The following is a 16,431-nucleotide window of genomic DNA, read 5'->3' on the forward strand; positions in this document are numbered from 1 at the left end:
GGCAGATCGCATCCGGATGAGCTAGCTTCTCGTACACCACCGTCCCAACCGCCTGGAGATCAGTTGCCTTCCCTACCAAACGGATCTTGACTCCTTTCCTCTCCTCCCCCGACAACTTCAGGCTCCTCAGCCCCGCTACTCCCTCCATCTTCCTCCTACAGACCAAGAGCCACCGTCGCACGCCGCCTAAGGTTTTGGTGTATTACGACCGTGCGCCCTAGGAAGCACACCGAAGGTTTTGGGGGGGATGGGTTTACGACAAGACCTACGTGGGGGCGAGATGAGAGCGATCTGAAGAGCACATGATGGTTACGATCGATCATGGACGAGAACAAGGGTGCGCAAAACGCCCAAACCCTAGTCGCCCCCGAGATCGTCGGAGTGGAACATGAACCATCACCAGGAGGGACAGACTCAATATGTGCCCATCTATACAAGGAAATTGATTCCATGGCAAAAGGTGCGGCGACCTAGAGCCCATCTTAAATAAGGGCCCAATATATCTATATACATAAATTATAAGAATATAGATTGCAGAACAAAAAAGTCAACACGGACAAGGGCATATGCCCCCTTCCTTAACGCATTTCACCTCATTGTATTTATTCAATAGTTATTTATAATTGAGTACATTATAATCAATATTTGCATCATATAATCACATATAGATGGTGTGTTGAGACTTTATTTGTCAAGTAAAATTATGTTTTTATGTTAATTCCTTTTTATTTTTCATGATATATGATATATATTGTTGAAACTATATATGTTACTAATGTTAAAGTTCATTGTTCTAAATAGCACCAGGGCCTCCATAATGCTAGGGGTGGCTCCGCCTCTTCTCTACTACTTGTATCCACGGTGGTCTAGCTATCTCAACATCTATAATCTTTTGCTGCTAACTATCTGTGTGCATCGACTTCTCCGGGTGCTCTCTCTGTACTCTGTTTTGTTAAAACTCTGAGGAAAATGTGGAACACTTACAGAAAGGCAGTGGCTGTCTGGAAGTCGCTGGCGGAGATCATGAACGCGCCCGCGGTGGCCGCGAGGAGGGCCTGCATGAGGCACGTCACGAGAGAACAACACGCCCCCTGCTCTGGATGCATTAGGAGCAGGCGGGTCACTAAATAAATATATTTGCAGCCGCCGCCGCATCCGGAGCAAGGTGCGGGCCTTGTCCCTGTGCTGCCTTCACCTCCATCGGAGCCGGTGTCGGGTGCACCACCGGATGGCTTGGTCACGGGAAGATGGCGTCGCCTTGCTCCATGCAACACACGCGACGACGATGGAGGGCTAGAAGCAATGGGGGCGAAGGGGGCGAGCTGGTCGACGGAAGGAGCTGCCCCTGTATCAGCGGGGGAGCGGATGCGAGACTCAAATCACTCGAAATCCAGGGAGGGATGGCACACTCCCATTTTAGAATTCCTATTGATATTGAAGAAAACACCATGTGCGATATTAAAAGAGGTACCATGCTTGCCGAATTGATTGAACATACCTCTTTAGTTATATGGGACGAGGCGCTGATGACACATAGCAAATGTTTTGAGAGAGTTGATAGGTCACTGCGAGACATCCTTGCTGCCTCCGACCCATCAGCAGCAGACAAACCGTTTGGTGGCTTGGTGTTTGTTCTTGGCGGCGACCTTAGCACTAGTAGAAAACGGAGCTTTAAAACCGGTTCGTAAGGGTCTTTAGTGCCGGTTCCATAACCGGCACTAATTGGTGGGCACTAAAGGCCCCCCCTTTAGTACCGGTTCGGCACGAACCGGCGCTAAAGTGCCACCACGTGGCGTGAGCTCGCGCCCTGGTATGGGGGACCTTTAGTACCGGTTGGTGTTACCAACCGGTACTAAAGATTTTTTTTTGAAAATTTTGGAAAAAAAATTTGATTATTTTTTTTCAATTTTTAATTTTTCTGAATTATTTGGTGATTTAGTCTCTAATCACCTCTCTTAACTGCTCAAGTGTGGATCACTCATTTCAAATCATCTAACTTCCCGACCGGTCACCCATCCCTCTCACTACTCCAGCCCAAGCACGCTTAACTTTCGGGTTCTATTCTCCTTCGTTTCCAAGTCTGCACTTGTTGTTTTCCTGACAATAGTAAGATGTCAATCCTATTAACCCTCGGGAGTTTAGCTTGAGCATGAAGTCACACATTTCACTGTTTGAGTTTGAAACTATTATTCTAAAAAACAGTAATTATTTAGTAACACTAATATTTCTTGAATAAGTTTGACCATAGTTTGACCACAGTTTGACCATAGTTTGACCAGATTTGACCAAAATTCAAAAAATTGAAATAATTATTTAGTAACACTAATATTCTTGAATAATTATGTAGTAACATTAATACTTCTTGAATAAGTAGTTTGACCAGATTTAACAATTTTTTTAAAAAAACTTAAATTTGATCATATCTTTTTTTCCTTTTGGAATTTGAGGGTTCTAAAAAATTGCAAATAGGCTGTAGGCTGTTTCCATCGGATGCGGATTTTCGTGCTGAATTTTTTGATATATTATATGTTTTTTTTTCGACATCGTATGCAAAAGTTATAGCCATTTTACATTTTCCCTACACTTTTTGCAAAACATGTCCAAATTTAAGTTTTCAAATTTTCCTAACGTGTAGATGTAGTAATATAACTACCTCTCGAAGAATTTTATTTGAAGAAGTTTTTATCATTTTCTTTTGATTTTTTCAAAACTGAAATGGCGATACACGCGAGGGGGGGAGGGGAGGGGGGTAGAGTTTGAAAATTGCCCTATAGTGCCGGTTTGTGTCTTCAACCGGGACTATAGGTTAAGACTCTGTAGTGCCGGTTGGTGACACAAACCGGTACTATAGGTTAGACCTTTAGTATCGGTTTGTGTCACAAACCGTCACTAAAGGTGCTCGTGGGGCCCTGGCCTGACGCCAGCTTGCCACCACCCCTTTAGTACCGGTTCGTGGCACGAACCGGTACTAAAGGTTCATTACGAACCGGCGCTAATGCATAGCCATTCGAACCGGCACTATTGATCACATTAGTGCCGTTTTTTACAAACCGGCACTAATGCACTTCACGTTTGACCCTTTTTCTACTAGTGTAGGTAGATATTACCAGTTATTGAGGAAGGTACAAGACCACACATAGTGAATGCCACTGTCACAAAATCTCCCTTGTGGGTAAGATACTCACTTTGGCCCTGTTTGGATCCAGGGGTTAGAGTTAGTTTGGGTTAGTTTGGACTTAACTAACCCAAAAATATCCAAACAGGAGGGTTAGTTTGGGTTAGATGCATCTAACCCATTCAAAAAATCTAACCCACCCAAGAGGTGCTTATTTGGGTTAGTTCTTCTCAAGATCACTAAAAACACACATTTTTCTCTCGCTCTTCCCGCGGCAGATCCCTCCCCACTTCCTCGAAGCTTCTCGTCCTCTCCCTCCCTCCCTTTCGCACCGTCCGTGAAGGCGCCTCGCCGTATCCGCGCTCCATCTAAACCCTGCCATCCAAACACCTCTTTGGCTAGAGTTAGTTTAGGGTTAGTTCAGGGTTAGAATCTAACTCTAACCTCTAACTGAGTTAGAGTATCCAGACAAGGTTTATCTACTAGTAATATGCAACTATCCTGTGGGGGGTTAGATGAAACTTCCCGTGCTGAACTGACAGATTTCAGCCAGTGGGTGCTTGATTTAGGAAATGGAGCTCTACCTGCAGGTTTTATCTATGTTGTGCCTACGAGTGTGCTGGTAACCTCATCACTTCAATAAGAGGTTACCAGACCACATGTGTTCTGTCTAACTAAACACCACACACTTTATCGATGTCTAGAGAAGACCTGTAACCGAACACCATGCGTGCATTTGTTCTCAACCAAGTCAGAGAGGACATAAGCAAACTACATGCAGAACATGGTTTTTAGCTTGCATTTGCTTAGCCAGCCGAGTTGAGAAAAAAAGAAGACCAAAAGGGCGAGAAACACCATTGAAATATCCAAACCTCATGGGATCGAATCCAACTTGTCCGGGACACAAGACTATGTCCCTACCACTAAACTACATTCAGCTATCTAGGCCCAATTAAATCACACATGGAAGAGGGAGTACATGCTATCAAACGCACCCGCTCTAGCAAAAAATCTTGTTAAACAATTGAAGGTCGCAAAGCCTCGACGGTTTTAGAGTATGGTTAATACTATAGTCAGCAATTAGGTATAAGTAGTTGGCATGTCATTTATAGCCAACATAATAGTTGGTTTAAATATGTACGTACTATTTTATTAATGACAGACCCATCTTACGATCTCACAAAGTGTCTTGGCGTCGTGCTATAGCTGGTTCTTATTCTACAACTCGGTTTTATTCTCTCTCCTTCAACTGAACAAAGATATAGAAGTAGCATTCATTATAGTCTGCTTATATCATCTTATTATACCTGCTGAGGGCATGTACAATGCATAGCCTTAGGATGATGTCTCGCATGTCATGTAGGATCGGATATGAGTAAAATATGCTTGGATAGGGAAATGGAATCCTCTCCAGGAGGCGGGTGCTTGAAGAGAAAAAATATGGTCCGGGGTCAAAAGCTGAAAAAGTTAGAGTGAAAAGTAAAAATGCATGTGTACTAAAGTCTTTATTTTCTATTTCTTAATAAGACCCACTAGTGATAGCTCGCATTGAAAAAAAAAATAAATGTAAATATTTCAAACTACTTTTTGTCATGAGGCATCTGTATCCATATGCCACCATTATACATGCCCTGAATATACTGTCCCAATCCAGCTGCCGCACCAACAAAGAAAAAAGTCCAGCTGCCGCTGCAAATCCACGGGGGCTTCATTACACGGCGCGAGACGCCGTCGTCGTCGCGGTCAAAACCGTGGTGCTACCCTGGAAGACCAATGAACGGCGCGGTTAGCATGAAGCACGATTCCATGAGCAAGACAAGTGCATTGCTTCCCCGTCAAACTTGGGCACATCCCGCCCACAGCATATTACCCTCCACCGCAAAGCCAAACTGAATCTACAAATACCGGGCAAAAAGACACCTTCTACCATTTCCAGGCAAGAAGTGGCTTTGACCTGAATTCTTTGCGTTCCTTTCCGGGGCCGCCAAGCCAACACATCAGACGGGCTGGGCCGGTAGGCTTACACACCGACCTTTAAGTTAAGCCCAGTCCATCGAGGGCGTCCCGTCGTCAAGTTCACCCCCTCCACCACCATCCCCATCCCACCAGACCACGCTAAACCCTATTACCGCCTCCCCTCGCCGCCAGCCCGCCACCGCCGCGATGTCGTCGGAGCCCGCGCCTGCACCCGCCTCCGCCTCCACGGAGGAGCTCGAGGCCGACCTCTCTGCCGCGACCATCAGCAAGAAGCAGCTGAAGAAGGACGCGCGGAAGGCCGAGAAGGCCGGGAAGGCGTCGCAGCGCCAGCAGCAGCAGCAGCCGCAGGCGGAGGAGGCCGACCCCTTCGCGGCCAACTACGGCGACGTCCCCGTCGAGGAGATCCAGTCCAAGGCCATCTCCGGCAGGTCCTGGACCGACATCGGCGACCTCGACGAGGCCGCCGCGGGCCGCTCCGTGCTCATCCGCGGCTCCGCGCAGACGCTGCGCCCCGTCAGCAAGAAGATGGCCTTCGTCGTGCTGCGCCAGAGCATGAGCACCGTGCAGTGCGTGCTCGTCGCCAGCGCCGACGCCGGCGTCAGCACGCAGATGGTGCGCTTCGCCACCTCCCTCAGCAAGGAGAGCATCGTCGACGTCGAGGGCGTCGTCACCCTCCCCAAGGAGCCCCTCAAGGCCACCACGCAGCAGGTCAGTCGTCTTATCTGGCCCAGTTTGCTTGTTTCTCGTCATCGGTAGCAACCATCATCCGCATAGTTAGATGGTTGTTTTGTAACCTTCCTTATTTGATTCGAATTGTTGTCGCCTAATTCGGAATATCAAGTGCACGCTCGTTACAATTTCGTTTTGTTTGTGTGTTATATATGGTGTGCCTAGCTGATGAATTGTTTGTCTGTTCCTTTGGACTGGCAGGTCGAGATCCAGGTTAGGAAGGTTTACTGCATCAATAGGGCGATCCCCACACTTCCGATCAACCTTGAGGACGCAGCCCGTAGTGAAGCAGAATTCGAGAAGGCTGAACAAGTACGTCCGTTGCAAATTCTTCCATTCGCCTTCTTCCTCTTTGCATGAGGCGCCCAGTTTTTGCTCTACGATTCTTATCCTTGCCATGGTTACAGAATGGAGAGAAGCTGGTACGTGTTCTCCAGGACACACGGTTGAACTATCGAGCTATCGATCTGCGGACACCTGCGAATCAAGCAATCTTCCGCATCCAATGCCATGTTGAGAATGTGAGTACTATTTGTCCTTGTTTGTACTGACCGACTGTTACATTTCATGCAGCAAGGCATACTGCCGTAACAAATAGCATGTTCTGTTATGTCTAGCACCACGTGCGTTGTTATTATTAAATAGAAGCAGGCCCTGTCGCCGTTCATTCTTTCATCTTAGTATCTCCATCTACCAGCAAAAGGCACCTTGCACAAAACTATATTTAACATGCAGCATTAGATATTGTTCATCAAAACTATGCTTATGTTCGTGACATTCATGTGGCATCTCATGCAGATAGATTTTATTATGTACTCCCTCCGTTCCTAAATATAAGTCTTTTTAGAGATCTCAATATGGACTACATATGGATGTATATAGACGGTAGTTTAGGGTGTAGATTCACTCATTTTGCTTTGTTAGTAGTCCATATTGGAATCTCTAAAAGGACTTCTATATTTAGGAACGGAGGAAGTATTTCTGTAGCATGTAATGTTTATTGTCAAGGACCTCGGTGCCCAAGACAGCAGGACCTCGACTACGTAGCTCGTAGTCTCGGTAGATAGGAGCGCTAGGGTTTTTGCCTAACTGCTCAATGGTGCGGGAGATGAGATTGGGAGCAGAGGGAGAGATAGGAGATAATGATTTATTGCTTGCGTCAAAGGGTGCAGATTACAGGATATATAAAGGCCTTATGGGCTTCTAACAAACTAGGAAACTAACTACTCCTGGACTCTAGGAACCAACGTAGGATCAGGACTCCTTGCCCCGATCATGCCTGGCCAGCTGTGGCCGTCGGCTGCTGCTCCTGGGCGCGTGACCCGCGCCTGTACGCAGCGCCCCACATGACATCTCTCCCCCCCTCGACGAACAGCTCGTCCTCGAGCTGAAAAGTGGGGTAGCGCTCGACGAAACTGTCAAGATCCTCCCATGTTGCCGACGAAGCAGCCTCGCCCTTCCAGTGGACAAGGAGCTGGCGAACGCTGCGTGCGAGGCGTGAACGAGTCACGCGTTCTGGTTCCGGAACAGCCGCACCGTTGTGGATTGGAGGCAAACCCGGCGGTGCAGTTGGAGGCGTGCCAAAGAACTTCTTGAGGAGGCCCACGTGGAACACATCATGGAGGCGCGAGCGCACGGGTAGCTCAAGGCGGTAGGCGACGTCGTTGACGACCTCGGAAATGCGGTACGGCCCGTAGAAGCGTGGCTTGAGCTTGCCCCTGGTCGGCAAGTTGAGAGAAGATGCGGCGCGCTGGTGAAGACGAAGCCACACCCAATCGCCCACTACATGCCTGACGTCGCGATGGCGTCTGTCGTAGTAGGACTTGTAGACCGCCTGCGCCTGCTGTAGTCGGTAGCGGACATCAGCGAGTAGCTCGTCTCGCTCCGCCATGCTCTTTGCCACGGCCGCCACCCGCGTCTCGCCTGGCTCGTAAGAGCGAATAGTGGGAGGGTCGCGTCCATACACGAGCTTGAACGGAGTTTCTTGGGTCGCCGTCTGGTAGGCGGTGTTGTAGATGTACTCGGCCCAGGGAAGCCACCGTAGCCACTGTCGCGGACGATCCCCTGTGAGGCAACGCAGGTACATAACAATGATCTTGTTAGCAGCCTCCGTTTGGCCATCCGATTGAGGATGAAATGTCGACGTCATGTGCAGCTTCGTCCCGGTGAGGCGCATGAGCTCCTGCCAAAATGCCGAGGTGAAGACGGGGTCGCGGTCCGAAACCATGGACTGCGGAATGCCATGGAGGCGCACGATCTCGGCGAAGAACACCTGTGCCACCGACTCTGCCGTGTACGGGTGGGCCATCGCCACGAAGTGGCAGTACTTGCTGAAGCGATCCACCACGGTGAGTATGACAGACTTCCCGCCCACGCGAGGGAGCGCTTCCACGAAGTCGATGCCGACGTCAGTCCACACGCCCGTGGGCACCGGCAGCGGCAGCAGCAGACCGGCGGGGTGCAAGTGCTCGGACTTGTACCTCTGGCAAGTACCGCAGGCGCGGACGTACTCTTGCACCGTCTTGCGAAGGTTAGGTGCGTGGAAGTCGCGGCGGAGACGATGCAGGGTGCGCAGGACGCCTTCGTGCCCGTCGTCGTGCACTGCGGTGAGGAGCTCCTGGAGTAGCGGGGACGACGGCGGAATGTAGAGGCGGCCGTTAAAAGTGACGAGGCCGTCGGAGAGTGACCACGGCTGCTGCCGCGTACCCGTCGTGATATCCTCACGTAGTGCGACGAGCGCCGGGTCGGTTGACGTAGCTTGCCGGAGGCGATCAATGAAGTCGAAGCGAGGACCCGATATCGCCATGACCGACGTCTCCTTCGTGTCGCGGCGGGAAAGGGCGTCCGCCACCGTGTTTGTACTACCGGCCTTGTACTCCATGGTGAAGTCGAACCCCGGTAGTTTGCCGACCCAATGATGCTGCGGAATGGTTGCCAAACGCTGGTCAAGTAGGAATTTAAGACTAGTGATCAGTTTTTACCACAAATTGGCGCCCCCAGAGGTATGGTCTCCAATGACAAATAGCGAGCACCAGGCCGATGAGTTCCCGTTCATATGCTGCCAGGGAACGGTGACGTGGCGTGACCGGCCAGCTAAAGAAAGCCACCGGGTGCTGGTCCTGAAGAAGGACGGCCCCGAAGCCGTATGTAGAGGCGTCACACTCGACGATGAACGGCCGCGTGAAGTCCGGCAACGCGAGGACGGGAGCCGTGGTGACCGCCGTCTTGAGGGCGGTAAAAGCTGCTGCCGCCTCCGGCGACCAGGAGAAACCATCCTTGCGAAGGAGGGCTGTCAGTGGCGCGGCAACCACGCCAAACTCCTTGACAAACTTGCGGTAGTACCCCGCAAGGCCGAGGAACCCTCGGACCGCGCGCGCCGAGCGTGGCTGCGGCCAATCGGCCACGACCTGCACCTTTTCCGGATCCATGGCCACTTCTGCAGCGGAGATGGTGTGACCCAGGTAGGAGATCGACTCGACGGCGAACGCGCATTTGGATCGCTTGACGAAGAGCCGGTGTTGGTGCAGGACGGTGAAGACGGTGCGCACATGTCGGAGATGGTCTGCCCACGTCTAGCTGAAAATGAGGATGTCGTCAAAGAAGACGAGAACGAAGCGGCGCAGGTACGGCCGCAACAGATCGTTCATGAGTGCCTGGAACATCGCCGGCGCGTTGCAGAGGCCGAACGGCATCACCAGGAACTCGTAGAGGCCGTCGTGGGTACGGAAGGCGGTCTTTGGGATGTCCTCCGCATGCATCCGCACCTGGTGGTAGCCGGAGTGCAAGTCGAGCTTAGTGAAGAAACGAGCGCGTCGGAGCTCGTCGAGGAGTTCGTCCACCACCGGGATCGGAAACGCATCCTTGACGGTGATGGCGTTCAGGGCGCGGTAGTCGATGCAGAAGCGCCAGGACCCGTCGGGCTTGCGGACCAGCAGTACCGGCGATGAGAATGCGGAACAACTCGCTCGGATGATGCCTTGGGCGAGCATGGCGGCGCACTGACGCTCCAGCTCGTCCTTGTGCGCGGCCGGGTAGCGATACGGGCGGACGGCCACCGGGGCGGAACCAGGCAGCAGGGTGATGTCGTGGTCGCGGCTGCGGGGTGGTGGCACGCCAGAGGGTTTGGCGAAGATGCCGTCGAACTCGGTGATGATGGCGTCGAGGAAATCGCGGCCATTGCATGATTTCAGGGCTGGCCCGTCCGGTCCTGCAATGCCGCGCCAGCAGACCCGATGGCCCCTCCGCCAGAACGTCATGGAGAGGGCGCGGAAATCCCACAGGATCGGTCCAAGCGTCGCCAGCCACTGCGTGCCTAGGACGACGTCGTAGCCCGCGAGCGGCAAGGCGAGGAAATCCTCCGAGAACGCCTCTTGGTCAATGCGGAAGGACACGGCGCGGTATGCGCCCTGGCACGTAACGCGCTCGCCGTTGGCCACCGTGACACGCATCTTCTCGGTGGTGGGGGATGGCAGTGTAGCCCGAGCGGCCGCCTCCTCGGCGATGAAGTTGTGGGTGGAGCCTGAGTCGATCAGGGCGAGGAGGGAGACACCCCCGAGGGTGATATGCATCTGCATGGTCTCGCTCGTGCGCACGCCGGAGATCGCGTGGAGCGAGATCCGAGGGTCGGCCGGCGAGGCATCAGCGGTGGCGGAGGCCGTGTCGTCGTCGTCCGGCGCCAGGTCGAGGAGAAAGATGCGCTGGCACACGCGGTTGTAGCCCCTGCCAAACTTCTCATTACAATTGAAGCATAGGCCCAGGCGACGGCGTTCCTCCATCTTTGCCTGTGACAGGCGTTTGATTTGGTGCCCGTCCGGCAGACTGGGGGCCTGCTGGGGTGCGGCTGGTGGAGCCGGTGTGGGGGGCGCGAGGCGTGGTACGGGCGCCGGCAGGATGCCCTTCTGCTGAAAACGCACCGGTTGCGCGGAGGCGAGCGCGCACTGGTCGCGCAGCTCCAATTTGCGGGCGAGGCTCATGGCGACGACAAGGGATTGCGGGTTGTGGATTTCCGCGTCGAGGCTGAGGGGTGGCTGGAGTCCCGCAGTGAAGATCTGAACCTTCTGTGTCTCTAATAAGATGCCTGCCCGGGGGAGGAGCGCCTCAAACCGCTCTTGGAAGTCGACGACGGACGTTGTGCGCTTGCACGCCATTAGTTCGCCCAGCGGGTTAGCGCGCAGAGGTGGCCCGAAGCGGAGATTGAGCAGCTCGGTGAAGCGGCGCCACGGAGGCGTGCCCTCGCCGCGCTGAACCTGCATATACCATAGTTGGGCAGTACCCTCGAGATTGTATGACGCCATCCACACTTTCTCCTCCTCAGCGATCTGTTGTTGATGGAAGAAGGACTCGCATATGTTGATGAATGCGAGAGGATCTGACTTGCCGTCGAACTTGGGGAAGTCCATCTTCTGAAACCGGGGCGGTCGATCATTGTGGTGCTGCCCATCGTGGGCGCCGTCAGCGCTCGACGAGGAGGCGGACTTGTCCTTCTGGAGTGCGGTGACGGACGTCTGCAGGGACGCCACCCTTGCAGTCAAGGCCTCGATCATCTTGGCCAGATCAGCGGTGGTTGGTTCTGCCATGCCGGAAGTGACCGAGGCGGCGGCGGATGGTGGCGATGGAGGTGTGCTTGGCGCGGACGCAGGGGTGGTGGCGGGCTGTGGATGGAGCGTGGACGAGGAAGAGGATCGCCTGGAACCTGATACCAAGTTGTCAAGGACCTCGGTGCCCAAGACAGCAGGACCTCGACTACGTAGCTCGTAGTCTCGGTAGATAGGAGCGCTAGGGTTTTTGCCTAACTGCTCAATGGTGCGGGAGATGAGATTAGGAGCAGAGGGAGAGATAGGAGATAATGATTTATTGCTTGCGTCAAAGGGTGCAGATTACAGGATATATAAAGGCCTTATGGGCTTCTAACAAACTAGGAAACTAACTACTCCTGGACTCTAGGAACCAACGTAGGATCAGGACTCCTTGCCCCGATCATGCCTGGCCAGCTGTGGCCGTCGGCTGCTGCTCCTGGGCGCGTGACCCGCGCCTGTACGCAGCGCCCCACATGACATTTATCTTCTTCTTTTGGTTCATACATGTAACTATTGCTGGATACCCATGCAGAAATTCAGAGAATTTTTGTTCTTGGAGAATTTTATCGGGATTCACAGTCCAAAGTTGATTGGTGGATCAAGTGAAGGTGGTGCATCTGTATTCAAGCTGGAGTACAATGGCCAGCCTGCTTGTTTAGCACAATCTCCCCAATTATACAAGCAGATGAGCATCTGTGGTGGCTTTGGCCGCGTGTTTGAGGTTGGTCCCGTCTTTAGAGCAGAAAAGTCAAACACTCACAGGCATCTGTGTGAGTTTATTGGGTTGGATGCTGAGATGGAGATCAAGGAGCACTACTTTGAGGTAAGGAAGATTTGGAGGAAATAAGTCTTTATTTAGTTCATTTGTTGAAGTGATGGTGACCAGGTACTGGTTTTTGTACACAGGTTTGTGATATCATAGATGGCTTATTTGTAGCAATATTCAAACACTTGAATGAAAATTGTCAGAAGGAACTTGAGACAATAAATAGGCAGTATCCATTTGAACCTCTGAAGGTAAAACATTACTCCTTATTGTCTTGTGTTGTTATACGTATGCTTTTGCTTAAGTTACTGTCTCAACTTCTTCTACTTTATACAGTACCTAGAGAAAACCTTGAAGCTGACGTACGAGGAAGGTATTAAAATGCTGAAGGTACTAGCTTGTACTCTTTGTCTATTTCATCATTATGGTGACGTTCACTTGCATACAGTATGCTCTTTTGTGTTCTCACAGTGTGATTGATGTTAGAAATTTAATAGCCCCATATATTACTGGTGTTTTGATTGAGCTGTCCTAATTGAGATTCCTGTGAAACAAGAAACATACTGTTAATAGTTGTTTGGAGTGGTTATATGATCTTCAAATTACGAATAATACTAAATACTGCAGTGGCGCAGCGCATATGAATTGGTGTTGTTATATTTTGCATGTTTTCTACCAATTTGAAGTGTGTATCGACATTTTGTTTTGAACAAATGCTATCTACCAACCCGTACTTCCAGCTTGACCGTTACCATGTTTTCTTGTTAGCTGAAAAACTGGTAGAAACTGGCAGTCTTTTCTGACATCACCAGCAGAATTGTTCCTCCATAGCTGAAAATAATAATTAGAGTACATCATGAGTGGATGTGCTTGACATTTTGAAACAAGGGATTAATTTTCTTCGGAAATCAGGCCCGGTGAAAAGCTGGCGGTTACTGTGAGCTCACTTATGAGTTCAGTTGGACAAGATTTATGGATGACTTGTCTGTATGGCAGGAAGCCGGAACTGAAATCGAGCCTATGGGTGACCTTAACACTGAAGCTGAGAAGAAACTTGGTCGGCTTGTTAAGGAGAAGTACGTAGATCTACTGCTCGTATGTAACTGTATCACTTAATTTCAATAAGCTAACTTATCTGTTATTTGTAGGTATGGCACAGAATTTTTCATCCTCTATCGATATCCTTTGGCTGTGCGCCCTTTCTACACCATGCCTTGCTACGATGATCCAGCTTACAGCAACTCTTTTGATGTTTTCATTCGAGGTGAGTATTAATTAATCATTACAACACTACCAAAGAAGTTGTTTGGCTTGTGATTCCAGTTGCATGGGTATAGCTTTCGTGTTATTTTTATACATTTGAAGACCTATTTTTTCTTTGATTTCTAGTTGGTGCAAAATTGCAAAATATTTGTTATTTCTATTTACGTATCTTCATTTTTCCTAGATACTACCTATGAAGTGTTTTCATGTTCCTAATCAGCGAGGAATTAAAGTTGCTTCCCATGTCCGTATGTTACCGTTTCCTTTGTTTGCAACTAGCCACTTATACTTGAGGAAACAATTACGGCAAGTTGCTTATACCACCTCTCCTTTTAGTAAAATTAAATCATCTGGGTATGTTAAGTACTCATTTCAAACAAAAAGTACTGATAAATATACAAAAAAGGAGCATTAATTAAGTTTACCTTTTTCAACTGTTGAGTTTCTTGCGGCATCATTTTTCCTAATTGGGTAGGAAAAATTACTAGTATACTGGTACCCCAGTTCCTGAACATGTGCTTTCTGGAATTTCGCAGAAAACCCAATACACATATAGGAATGACCAATCACCCACATTCATTTGGTTACTTGTTCTTGTTGGGATGATGTGTGCCACTCTAGTCAACATCTATAATATTCAGTTGGGATGATGTGTGCCACTCTAGTCCGTAACTACATTCTGATAAATGAGAATTAACCAAACAGGATACAAGTTTAAGAGAATAATGTTTCAAAGTTATATCAAAATCGTGGAATCAGATGCATTTGGAATGGAAGTTGAAAGCTATAATGGATGCTATATGGCAGAACTATTGAACTAGATGGGTAGAGCAGGGCCACTATTCTGCCTGACACTGTTTCTTATACATATTCTTTGATATCTAGACCCATAGAATGATAGGAGTGATGTTCTATTGTGGAAAAAAAGCTTCTGTGGGTTGACAAAATAAAAACAGTAGAATGTAGTGATTATTCCAACAGGTTGTGGTTATAGGGAGATGTTGCATGACAGTATAATGGCACAGAAAGTATCTATATTAGGTCAGTTCTTCTGCCTCATGATTAGGGTTTTGAAAGAATATCTATATAGACATAGCCTGGATAAGAGAACCTTTGGATGAGAAAAGACTAACCATCATTCTTGCTTGAGCAATACGTGCTCATCTCCTCTATTTATGTATGTGTCCAAGGTAACAAAGGTTCCTAGTTAACATGAGTTGGACTCTCCACTGATTCCTGACAAGTTTGTAGTCTAGAACATACAAACTTAAACAAACTGGTATATTGAAGCAAAGTTCTCCACTACTTCCACTGATAGCTAACATCGTCCCAGCCTAGGTTTTGTGCTGGCTTGTTTCCTAGGTCCATCAATAATTCAAGAAAAAAAGACATACTGGTATAATGAAGCAAAAATCTCCCATCTGTACGACTAAAGACATTAAACAAACACATTCTCTTTGGGGATTTTGCATATGAAACTGCCTGCTATGTTCAGTATATTAGCATGAATGCTTGTTAGTTTTAATTCTGATTCTGACCAATTTTATTTGTATGACAGGTGAGGAAATTATTTCTGGAGCGCAAAGAATACATACGCCTGAACTTCTGAGGAAACGTGCAATCGAGTGTGGAATTGACGCTAGTACTATCGCATCATACATTGAATCATTCAGGTTTGTTCTTGTCTCATGTATGGCGGCAATGTTGTAATATTGCAGTATTTACCAGTACATAGTTGTTTCCAACAATCCATCTCAATGCTTCAGTAATACATATATTTTCTTCACTTCGGTACTCAATTCCTCCCATGCTGACAATCACAGCTATGGTGCACCTCCTCATGGCGGTTTTGGGGTCGGCTTGGAGAGAGTGGTTATGCTGTTCTGCGCCCTCAACAACATCAGGAAGACATCTCTTTTCCCTCGTGATCCACAGAGGCTCGCGCCATAAGTTTCTTTCCTGGGTCGACAGCTTGCACCCATGGTTGTCATCATCTTCACCAATCTGCTAGTCAAGTACTGGAACAACCTATGATGATGGGTGCAGTGCTGTTTATGGCGTGGCTAATGTGTAGCACCGTCAGTGTGTTGGAGCTTCTGTTAATACTCACCAATCTCGAACAAAATGAAAATTAATCTGCTTTTCCAAGTGGGTCTGCTAGCTGTGTTTTTGCGCTTGCTGATACTGCCGTCATTTTCGTTATTTGTCTCTGTCAAACCTAGGGATGCAGGCGGATGTGTCCGCATCCATCCGAAGCCAAAAATGCAATAATCATTACTCTTTTAAACTGCTAAAACGTTTTACAATTGTTTACATAGGGAGTATTACTTCAATTATCGTGCTAGGCTCATCATGTGGTGCATGCCTAGTCTAACTGCAATGTGTCCTTTCACGTGGATCCAGTTTTTTACGACAGCAAGAATTAGTGTGGCGTCAAGATAGTATTGAGACGAATCTTTGATAGCAGGGGTTATCTTGAAGTGCGGAGTGGCGTCAAGAGTCTTGAGACAAATCTTTGATAGCAGGGGGGTATTTTGAGTGACATTTCTCCCGGTTGAAGGTTCGATGCACATTGTATATATCTGCGGTTAACATGCGCCAAACAAGAGCAGATACATTCAACATAAGGAACATAAAAAATAATAAAAATTATACCCAAATCTGTAGACCACCTAATGAAGATTATAAGTATTGACGCGAGTTGAAGGCGCACCGTCGTCATTGCCCCTCCTTGTTATCTTAAACAATCGAAAAGTCATCATACTAAGGCTTTACAGAACAGCGCACCAAAACAACAACCGCCGTCGATGAAGAGAATCTCAGATCAAAAGGATCCAATCTGAAGACATACAAACGATAAACAAAAATCAAATCCACCAAAAACAAAATTGCCAAAGACACATCCTTGCACGCCTTATGCATGCAGCACCAGGACGAGGGTAGACGGAGACAACCTTATTTCATTTTTAGAGAGAAGCCACAGTCTTGCCTCTGCGAAGAACACA

The 16,431-nt window shown here is 48.9% G+C and overlaps 1 protein-coding gene across 1 annotated transcript; it reads left to right on the plus strand.

The window, feature by feature from the left end:
- The first annotated feature begins 5,176 nt into the window (after positions 1–5,176).
- On the plus strand, positions 5,177–15,582 carry LOC125508850 (aspartate--tRNA ligase 2, cytoplasmic). Its single transcript, XM_048673644.1, has 10 exons — positions 5,177–5,800; positions 6,023–6,133; positions 6,229–6,342; positions 11,930–12,220; positions 12,304–12,414; positions 12,500–12,553; positions 13,160–13,239; positions 13,312–13,427; positions 14,985–15,099; positions 15,250–15,582. The coding sequence occupies exons 1-10, from the start codon at positions 5,279–5,281 to the stop codon at positions 15,374–15,376; spliced, it is 1,641 nt and encodes a 546-aa protein (XP_048529601.1). The 5' UTR covers positions 5,177–5,278; the 3' UTR covers positions 15,377–15,582.
- The last annotated feature ends 849 nt before the right edge of the window (positions 15,583–16,431 follow it).

Source organism: Triticum urartu, chromosome 5 (assembly GCF_003073215.2).
Source record: "Triticum urartu cultivar G1812 chromosome 5, Tu2.1, whole genome shotgun sequence".
In the NCBI taxonomy this organism is placed as follows: domain Eukaryota; kingdom Viridiplantae; phylum Streptophyta; class Magnoliopsida; order Poales; family Poaceae; genus Triticum; species Triticum urartu.